Source organism: Apium graveolens, chromosome 2, assembly GCF_009905375.1.
Source record: "Apium graveolens cultivar Ventura chromosome 2, ASM990537v1, whole genome shotgun sequence".
Classification (NCBI taxonomy): Eukaryota; Viridiplantae; Streptophyta; class Magnoliopsida; order Apiales; family Apiaceae; genus Apium; species Apium graveolens.
This window is the reverse complement of record NC_133648.1, coordinates 318,702,322-318,713,808: the sequence shown is the minus strand read 5'-3', so window position 1 is coordinate 318,713,808 and position 11,487 is coordinate 318,702,322. Positions and strand designations below refer to the sequence as shown.

General features: G+C 35.1%; 1 protein-coding gene across 1 annotated transcript; it reads right to left on the bottom strand.

Moving 5' to 3' along the window:
* Nucleotides 1-477: 477 nt before the first annotated feature.
* On the bottom strand, nucleotides 478-3,121 carry LOC141704829 (protein IQ-DOMAIN 2-like). Its single transcript, XM_074507997.1, has 5 exons — nucleotides 2,743-3,121; nucleotides 2,442-2,648; nucleotides 2,087-2,360; nucleotides 1,439-1,593; nucleotides 478-1,299 (listed from the first exon to the last, which is right to left on the bottom strand). The coding sequence occupies exons 1-5, from the start codon at nucleotides 2,818-2,820 to the stop codon at nucleotides 658-660; spliced, it is 1,356 nt and encodes a 451-aa protein (XP_074364098.1). The 5' UTR covers nucleotides 2,821-3,121; the 3' UTR covers nucleotides 478-657.
* Between the last annotated feature and the right edge of the window lie 8,366 nt (nucleotides 3,122-11,487).

The following is an 11,487-nucleotide window of genomic DNA, read 5'->3' as shown; positions in this document are numbered from 1 at the left end:
ATCAACTTATGGCAGGTGGCCTTGGCTGTGCTTGGCGGCAAGCAGCCTATCTTTTTTTAGGAAGATAGGTGGATTGTTTTTTAGCTAAATTTAGAAATGTTCTAACAAAATGGAAGCTATCATAACATTTTAATCTTTGTACTGTGGTACACGAAGTTTGAACTGACTAGAATCGCGGTCATCAGATTTGGAGTACCCTCGGTATAAATCCTCTTTGCCACCTGCTGGCATCATGATCTTATATGCAATTCCGAATAATGGTTTCAATTACTGTCACCGTTATAAATTGTACATCCAAATGTAAGGGAACTGTTACTGGTTACTTCTGGATGAATGTTATAGGCAAATAGTAAACTTAAGGAAGAATTTTAGTGTTCAGAAGCCTCAAAAGTATAAATGCATCAATGTCTGAATACCTCAGTGATGCTCATTTAAGATGAGATTTTAATAGTAACATGAACATTGTCTGTACAAATGTAACAGATAAAAAGTGAAGTTTATTGCATTCAGATATTGGAAGATAATGTGAAGTTCATTACATCCTTATAAAATGATAAAACCTGTGCTTTGTTAGATGATTCTTAATCTTACAAGGAAAACAGAGAGACTTCTGCACCTCATAACCCTGTTTCTTCTTCTTCATGTCGTAAAACAAGCTTAATTCACAGGGATATCGATCACACTGTTATCTGCAATAGAGGTGCTATCCAACATTGGTGGACCTAAAAGCCGCTTCTTTGCATAACCTGCTGATCCCTTTTCAAGAGGCCCTTTCTTCATGCTGAAAGGTCTTTGGGTATGTAATTTTGCCTTGGCAGAGCGTGTAGTTGTCATGTAACGTGGAACTGAGGGGGAGCTTACCAGACTCTCATCATCTCTCACCGATGATCCAGCAATAGTCTGCTTCCTATTTAGCTCTGAATCCATACTAAACATGCTCTTTGAATCATAATCCATGCTGAATAAACTTTCTCCTCCGCTTGGAGGCTTAAATTTCCTCGCCTTGGATAGGGGAGTTGAAGGGGATTGGTGACTACGAGGACTATTTAGCTTACTGTAACATGCTGAAATAGGTTTATCAAAATTTAGTTGTTGTCGAACATAGGATTTGGCAACTGCATTTCCAGCAAAGTTCAGTCTTGCATCCTTAAGAGAGGAATGATCATTGGTAAATTCTTTCTGTGTCTTAGACTCTGGGCGAGCTGCTACCCAACGATCGAACCAGCTCCATCCCCATTGAGGATTAGTTGGGTCCATAAAAAGTTGGTTAGTAGTTCTTGCAGACTTCTTCCACTTTTGCTGTTCATTGGATCACAGTACTTAGATGCAAAAAAATTCAGTCGTTGGGCACGACAAAACTTCTGTACTATTTTAATTTTTCTTGCAGGCGTTTTTTCTATGAAGCATATTTAAGAGAGTAGAAATATGAAATGCTTACTTGCTGCGAGAATGAGTAAGCCATTGCTCTTTCTCTTCGCATGCTGGCCTCGTACCTGCTCAATAGCCTTGCTTCGATTTGTTCTTTAGATTGTGAGCTGTGATTCCAGTCCTCCCCCTTCTGTACAACATTTAGTGCATGAATGCCAATTGAAACTCATGGAAGATGAGGATAAAAGACAAGCATAAGAAGAATTTACGAGATCCATTGCAGTGAAGTAAACAAAGAGATAGCATACCACAATTGAATCACATGAACTCATTCTAAGAAGTAATATAGATGATTAATATTAGAGCATGATATATTGAAAAATAGAGAGCACATTTATCCTAAATATTACAAATGTTAGGAGTTGTCCATATCGTTTGTGGGAGGGGCAGTTTGCTAGAATATAAGCAGACAGACAACTCTAGTTAGAATGAGGCCTTTTGGCATGTTCCCAATAACAAATCCGTGCGGGCTCGACTCAGAGCGGACAATATCATACTAATGTGGAATTAACAAATTAGCCTGATCCATAAGTTATTATTGCATTCCTTTTTTGTTGGTACTGTGTATGCCGCAAAACAGTAGCAGAACCTAAAGAAATTGCAGATATGAAATAACAATATATCTTGAAATATCTGGAGAGTGAAGAGCTGATCTTACTTCTATAGCACATGTCAAATTCTAAGAAACCAATTGGATATATAATGCTTGCCTGCAAGCCCTCGAGTTCTTTTGCACGCTTCCTCAGAAGCTGCCTCTGAAGAACTTGATTCTCCTCCAACATCCTGATCCTCCTAGAGTTGATCTGGGACTGCACTCTGGACATACCTTGCATAATTTGTAAAGTATTTGTTGTCTGGCCTTTGACAGCAGCACTTTCCACAAGTGACCTTAACCTGACAAGTCCTCTCAAGGATCGCAATTCCCTCCTAGCCTGAAAGTAATCTTGTTCAGTCACAACACAATTAGATCAAACATATAGAACACAATTAGTCATAAGTTTCATCGCTTATACCTGGTAACCTCGGTATGCTGTCTGAATCTTGATGGCTGACACTTCCTCTCTCGAGTTTCCAGTAAATCGAGTCCTTGTAATAGGCCGAACAATTCCATTTGTTTGAATCTGTGGTCGTTGAGCATGGCATTGAGTACTTCTGCTGCGCGTTTCTGAAGTGGACTTCTGCTTCAAAGATCTTTGTTTTCCAAGCCATTTTTTCCACTTCTGAAACCGCAAGAAAAAATGTCAAAAATTAAAGAAACACAACAGGAACAACATCAAATATCGAAAAAAATATGAAAATCAAACACACAGAGACCTGTTTTCTCTTATTTCTGGACTGTAGACTAAAAGCTCTCTTAACTGAAGAAAAACAACTGATCTCCTTTCTTCCCATTTTCGCAACATTAGTAGACTTGTCCTTCCATTAAACAGGCAAATAACATCAACACCGCGAAAACACAGATTAATTTTTTTTCAAAGAACATCACTAATCAAAACATGTCAAATGGTAGTAACTAATACGAATCTCGGTCCATAAAGCAGGGGAAAAATCACACAATAATTGTTTCCAGTCTACAGCTGAGATGTAACTTTCGAAATCTCCAGATGATCAAACATTAAAAAGACATTGTTTTCTTTTTTGTTTTCTTAAAGACATTGTAAACTGAAAGAAATGTACAAATACCTGGTAAGTGAAGTGCCTAGATCTGTCAGAGTGTGTGCAGTGTGTACTAGTTACTATATAGTTACCAGATTTTGGGAAGTTAAAGAAAAGTTCAACTAACAAAACAGAATATGAAACTGTGGTGATTAGGAGTAACATGTGGGGCTTTGTTGTAGGGTCCTTTTGCTGATTTATCTCCTTGGACACTTTGTATTCTGTAAGGGTAGCATTAGGTAACCAAAATAATTACCGAGGATAGTTTACGTACACTATTTAACCAAAATAATTACTCCCTCCTTCCCGCTCGATAGTTTACTTACACTGTTTACACGTATTTCGAGACTTGCTTCATAATATTTTTTCTTAATTTTTCTTTTGAATAAAAGTTTAAATATAAAACTTTTTTTCAGAATTTTTTTAAAAAAAATATATATTATGGAAGAATACTTTAAACAAGCATTGAAAAGCGTGTCGAAAAGTAACGTAAACAATCTAGTGAGACGGAGAGAGTATAAAATGATTGTGACACATGTCGAACTGTAATTCATGGGCGCATATGAATGCAGATAGTGTCATATTATTACCAGAAAAGTTAATATTTATAAAGTATTTGGAAAAAAAAATTGTAATAATTTTTGGGGTATGTAGCATTTTTCATTTTATAATAGAAACTTTTGTTTAACTATTTAGATGCTTTACACACAATTTTAACTAAAATCCTAATTCACATGTTTTGAAAAAATTTAATCCATTCTCTTTTTTTGTTCAAGATGACTAAATTTTTTTTATAGACCAAGTATTACTGTCCCAAATTAACTGTTTTATTTAATTTTCATTTCATTAAATAATTAATTAAAATTGGACTAAAATACATTTAATTATTGAGAATAACTTTTGAATTGTAAAAAATCTAAAAGAACCTTTGGTTTAAGCCTGGAGGAGGAATAATTAGGATATAGCAATCTTTCAGACGGAATGAATAAAACTTAAATATTATTAAAGACTTATTTTAGTTAGCTAAACCGTAAAATATAGAAGAATCTTCTTCTGACGACAACTCAATATATTAGGCCTAATGAATTTGTTACAAAATTGTGTACAAAATGATACGTGTTAAATTTTAATTGGAATAACCCCTATATTCACATAGTACCCCAATTAAAACATTCTACATGAATTACCATGTAATTTCGTACAAATTTTTTGTACACGATTATGTACACCTGACACTACTCTCTCTTGATACGGGAGCTGAGCTCCCTGTGAAATGTGAAAGAGGCTATAGATTTGAAAATGCATGGCTGTTAGAGCCCCTATGCTCTCATATTAAGAGTAATTGGGATGGTGATAACACTCAGGATATGCTTAAGGTACGTCAATGTGAGGAGAGTTTGGAACTGTGGGGAGGGAAATCACAGGTTGTTTCAGTAAAACAATAAAGATCTGCAAATTGAGACTAAAACAACTATGAAGTGGCCGAGATGATCAATATGCAAGGAAAATAAGGAAACTAAACAACAGCTCTTTTTGATTCTTGATAAAAAGGAGATTTTTTGGAGACAAAGATCAAAACAACCGTGGCTCCAATCATGTGACAAAAATATAAATTATTCCAACAAAAACATTGGAATATTGTTGGAAATGATATCCTTACGATGACAAGGGAAATCTTTGCTACTGGACAGATTTTAAATGGGCTCAACCTCATAAATGTGGTTCTAATCCCAAAGAAGCAGCACCCAACTTTGGCGGGAGAACTCAGACCTACACCTCTATGTAACGTGTTGATGAAGGTAATACTGAAAGTCATGGCAAATAGAATGAAAGAAATCTTAGGGATGTTGTCTCTGACATAAAAGGTGTATTCATACTCGGGCGTCTAAAAAGGTGTATTCATACTCGGGCGTCTAATCCGGATAATATTATGGTCTCATACGAGTTTTATGGCCTTAAAATTGGATATGAATAAAGGCGTATGACCGTGTAGAGTGAGTTTTTTTAAGGCTCCTGTTTTCTGACAATCATGTGTCAGGGAATTCTTTACCAACATATTATGTCTTGGCCGTTGGATCCTTTTAAAAAAAATTAATCTGTTCCGCGCTTTTTTCCGCGGAAAGAAGGGCTTCCGCGCTTAATATTCGCGAAAGGCAAAGTCGATCCGCACTTTTTTATAGCGGAACGCCTGTTATCGGTTTAAACCGAAAAACAAACCCGTTTTACAGTTATAAATTGAAAATCAAACTCACCTCCATCTTTTTTCATCGAGGGGCGATTTTCTGGCGATTTCACTCACTTCCATTCTTTTTCATCGATTTCACCCACGTTTCATCGATTCCGGATTTGTAATTTTATTGTAATTAGGTTTATTTTTCGGGTTTTTAGGGTTAGGGTTCATGAATAACAGATTTTGTTTTGTTTGTGCGTACTTACTGTGTATTTTGTTCCGTGAATTTGTATAGAGTTTTAAATCTGGATCACGTATAACCTGTTTCTATGCTTTTTAAATCCGCGAATTTGTTCCATGTGTATTTTGCACACAACCTGTTTGATGAAACTCCCCAAAGAAGTCTTTAGAACTCTATTATTCGAGTAACAAGTTTTATGATGCAATGTGGTTGTTTAAAAGAATGCACGTTTGCTTGCGTAATGCGGTCGTGTTGTGATAATTTTGTGTTGGAAGGATTGAGGATTGTGCATTGAGATGTTGTGGCGTTGGGGTTGGGATGGGACTCTGTTTATTGTAATGGCTTTTTAAAAGAATGACATTGTTATTACGTATTCGAGAGCTGGCCTGGTTGATGATGCTAGTAGGGTGATCCGGATTTGGTTTTGTGGATTTCGGATGTTGCGAGTATTAGAATTTTTGCATTGCGTTATTGAAATTATGGATTTGGTGTATGATATTGTTTGAGATTTCTAGAATTAGAGTTTTTGTATTGTGATTTTGAATTTGTATTCATAGTTGTGCTTATATAATTGGAATAAATTATACATACATGAACTGTTTTCATGTTTATCGAACTGTTTTCATGTTTATTATTTCAGGATAGATAACATATTGTCGGGTCCAGTCAGTCATACCGTTATCTTTGATAACGAGTATCATGTGAGTTCGGAGGTTTGGGAGGGGCATGAGTGTGGTCCTTTGGAGTGTTATTGTGGAAACATGAACATGCGTCGTTGGATTTTGTCTGATGCTCAGAAGGACTTGTTGCATAGCCTTGATTTTGGTGTGTTTTTAAATCCGGGTATGGTGTTGTAGAATGATGTTAGGCTAGTCACGACACTTGTGGAGAGGTGGCGCCCGGAGACCAACACCTTCTTCATGAGACAGGGGGAAATGACAAAAACATTGAAATATTGTTGGAAATGATATCCTTACGATGACAAGGGAAATCTTTGCTACCAGAGAGATTTTTAAATGGGCTCAACCTCATAAATCTGGTTCTAATCCCAAAGAAGCAGCACCCAATTTTGGTAGGAGAACCCAGACCTATAGCTTTGTGTAATGTGCTGATGAAGGTAATCACGAAAGTCATGGCAAACAGAATGAAAGAAATCTTAGAGGATGTTGTCTCTGACACACAAAGTGTATTCATACCTGGGCGTCTAATCCAGATAATATTATGGTCTCATACGAGGTAATGCACTATCTCAAACGAAAGAAAGTGGGAAATGGAGGATTTATTATGGCCTTAAAATTGGATATGAGTAAGGCGTATTATGACCGTGTAGAGTGAGATTTTTCTAAAGTTATTTTGTGGAATATGGGATTCTCAAAATGGTGGGTTCACCTTATATTACAACGTGTTTCAACAGTCACATACAATATAGTACATGGTAATCATACAATGGGCCCAATAGTTCCTACTCGGGGGATTAGACAAGGAGATCGGTTATCCCCTACCTCTTTATAATATGTGCTGAAGGGTTATCAGCCTCAATTCGAGAGTATGAAGCAAAACAATGGATCCATGGCATTAAGATTTGTCGTCGAACACCTATAGTCTCTCACATGCTCTTTGCGAACGACAGTTACTTGTACTGCAAGGCTGACACAACAGAAGCACTGAAATTAATGTAGCTGCTACATACGTATGAAGTAGCGTCTGGTCAAAAGTTAATAAAGACAAGTCGTCTGTCTTTTTTAGCTCCAACATAATTCAGTACAACCGAGTGAATATCTGCCAGTCTCTGCAAATGTTAGAAGCTGATGAGCATTGTAAATATTTGGGTTTGCCAAATATAATAGGGAGGAATAAGTCGGCAATCATGGGATTTCTCAAGGAAAAAGTGCAATCAATAATTTGAAATTGGAATGGTAAGCCTGTATCAAGATCGGGGAATGAGATTCTCATAAAGCATGGGGTACATGTTCTTTTAACCTATACTATGAGTGTGTTCCTGCTACCCCTTCAGTTAGTAGAGATATATAGAAAACTATCTCAAGATTTTGGTGGAATAATTCTCAACTAAATGGGTCTCATATCAGCTGGATGTCATGGGATTGAATGGCAAAGTATAAGAATGCAGGAGGGTTGAGGTTCCCGACAATGAGGTCATTGCATGGGCTTGCTTTGATGATGGGTAGGCCTTCTACACCCGAAAATGATAGCAAGACAACACAAGGTGGACCGTATGAGGTGAAGAGTTCCTTTCTAAGGGGGAAGAAGACCGGGACCATCTCTCATTTCCTAGTTGAATTTCTTCCTAAGAGCAACCCGCCTGCTATGGCGGGGCGGCTTTTTTCTACTTTAAGATAGCTCGGGTGGGCACTCTTCTTCCTATTAATAATTGTGACAGCTTTTATAGGATACGTACCATGTTGGGGTCATATGAGCTTTTGGGGAGCTACAGTAATTACAAGCTTAGCTAGCGCCATACCTGTAGTAGGAGATACCATAGTGACTTGGTTTCGTCCAGAAAACCGAAACTCGTATTGCTGAGGTATAAAATAATTTGTGTTGTTTAATTATTTGTTCTCATTTGCAAATAATTTGTTTCTTTTTTAAAATTAGTTTATAATTGTGTATATAGGAAAACAATCGGCGTGCTTTGGAAGATGACAAGGATTATACATCCGAGGACGAGGTGACGGATGATGAGGACGTTGATGATGTTGATGGGGATGGTGGGAAGGAAGATGAAGACGGTGAATCGTCCGAAGTTTCTTTGTCGGATTAGTTAAATTTATCATTTATGGGATTATTGTAATTTAAAACTTTGTCGTTTATGGGATGATGTCATGTTTGCAGTGCGATACTTTATTATATTGGTTTTAAAGCTACGTTGCGGTTTGATGCTCTGGTTGTCGGAGTTAGTATTTTGTTTGAATGGATATATTATGGTTATGACATTATATATAGTAGTGTTTTATCGAATTTAGTATTTTATTTGGTTTGATGTATTGATTGTGTTGAATTGAGAATTGGTATTTTTTGGTATGGGACAGCAGAAAACCTGTAATTTTTTTTAAAATTTTAGCTTCAAAACCGACCGACATAATACATAACCGACCATTTTTTACCATTAAAATTCCCAGAAAACCGACCGTTTTTAGACATAACCGACCATCTTCTTCGTAAAATCGACCATGTTCTTGACAGGGTGGTCGGTTATAGAGTGGTCGGTTATGTGTAGTTAAGTTAGTTTCTGAAATAAAACCGACCATTGTGCACATTTTGACCATGGTCGGTTATGAGTTTCAATCAACATTTTTTACCATTACATCCCAGAAAACCGACCGTTTAACCACATAACCGACCATCTTCTTCATAAAACCGACCATCTTCTTGACAGGGTGGTCGGTTATATGGTGGTCGGTTATGTGCACTTAAGTTAGCTTCTGAAATAAAACCGACCATTTTGCACATTGTGACCACGGTCAGAATGAGTTTCGGTCAACATTTAAAAAGTAGACATAACCGACCACAGGTGGTCGGTTATGCGTTGATGACATGGCACCACGTGTGCACACGTGGTGACACGTGTACAAAGTGAACCCACATATTGGTTCAGGGCAAAGACACATAACCGACTACCAAGCTGGTCGGTTATGATGGTTAAATCCGACCATATTTCTTAACCGACCAGTATTAAACCGACCACTATACTTTGTCGGTTTTAAATCTTTAACCGACCGTTTTTGCTTAAAACCGTCCATTAGTGTCGGTCGGTTTTGTCCTGTTTTCCTGTAGTGTATCTGTATTATCTATTCGTACTATATCTATATTATCTATCTATCTAATCTATCTATACTATATTATAATAGACAAAACATTAAAAGTTTGGTAGTTGGTTGGTATTTGCTAAAATTACTTAATTATCCTTACTAATTATTTTAATTTTAATTGATATGTTGGTCAAATTTAATATTAATCAAATTCAACTTACTCTAAATTTCATATAGAATTCTAAATCATTATAATTGATATTAAAGTTAATTTTTTCTACCAATTTAAATTCTTATTCATATTAAGTTCTATATTATTCTAATTAATATTTCGGGCTAAAATAAATATAAGCAAACTAAATCTAATTGGTTGGAGTTGGTTAATAAATGTGCGTCGGGATAATAAATACTACTTATCCGAATAAAAAAATTATATTATTGAATTGCGATAAACAAAATAATATATATTATTCATCGAGGATAAAAAAAGAATATTATACAATTGATCCAAACTAACACAAAAATAAAATTAAAACGTAATTCTACACCTCAGTTTTTCCCCTTATGAACCTATCACCTCTGCCGTTATTATACTGCCGTTAGTCCGTTAAATAGTTTGACCTGAAGCAACCATTACAGTAAGGAGTTATTTGAAAAAATGTTCGTGATTTCTTCTATCATAGGGTTGAAGGGTGTATACAGATCTACTACAATGTCAATTTTAGAGTCCAATAGAAAGATCAGCTACAAAAGTAAATACCTTGCCTGTAACTCTTACTGCAATATCTGCCTAGCCAACTGCCAGTGCAGCAGATCAACACGTCGCAATACTCAGGATCCTCTTCAACAAGAATTCAATGCATACACATTAATGGGCTTATTTTATAAACTTGGAAAAGTTAATAGCAGCAAGCACATAAGATTATTAAAGTTATGGATTGCTATTTACACAGAACCAGTAATTACTCGAGCATACGAAAAATGTCATAACTGAAGCATAAAAAACATTAACAAAGTTTAAAGAAACTGCATTAAGATTATCAAAGAAGAGAGTCTAGTTCCAGTTCCCAATTGTACGCGAGTCTATTCACAATAAACAAGCCTTCATGTCGTGCATGTTGCACAACCCTAACATTTGCTAAATTCATAGTGATATATAGATGGCTCAACAATCTAGGGTTTGAGTACTAGGCTTCTGGCTTTTCAATCTCTCGTTTCCCCTCTATATATAGGCAACTGCTTTGTTCCGATTTCTATTCCGTTTCGGATTGTAGTTCTTGTAGTAATAGTAGCTTACAGGTTTTCTAATTCTCATAGGAGAAAGAATTCAAATGACTTGATGATTCTAATTTTAATTGGTATCAAGGTCAAATTTAATATTAATAATTCAACTTACTCTACCAATTTAAATTCAATTTCATATAGAATTCTAAATCTTTATAACAGATATTAAAGTCAATTTCTTCTACCAATTTAAATTCTTATTCATATTAAGTTCTATATTATTCTAATTAATATTTTGGGCTAAAATAAATTTAAGCAAACAAAAGATAATTAGTTGGAATTGGTTGATAAATGTGCGTCGGGCTAGTAAATACTACTGATCCGAATAAAATAATGGTACTATTAAACTGCGATAAACAAAATAATATATATTATTCATCCAAGATAAAAAGAATATTATACAATTGATCCAAACTAACACAAAATTAAAATATAATTCGACAAACTAAAACAAAATATATATACTAATTATTTGGACTAAAACAAAATAATCTTATTCATCCAGACTTAAAAGAATAAAAATTAAACTAAAAATAATTAGTTGAATTTGGTCGAAGTAGTGGGCCTCTGACTAAAATAAAATAATATAAATCATTAATCCGGGATAAATTAAATTAATATCAGACTAAGTATAATTTGTATCATATTGATCTCAACTAAAAATTAACTTTTAATAAAAACATCATTATTATTTTTTTAAAACACACATAAAATTATTAATAAAATTTATTACTTTTTTCAAATAGCTCTTATTGTTAATCGATTAATTAATAACCTCACTAAAATAATATTTTCTTTAAAGGTCTCGACATAATTAAGGCATTATATTTTTACTCTCAATAAAATAAAAAACTCGCTATAATAATTTATTTATGTTCCGGTACCGAGGCTAGTACTTTAAATAGGTTTAATTGTTCTAAAAAGATTATGAACATATACGT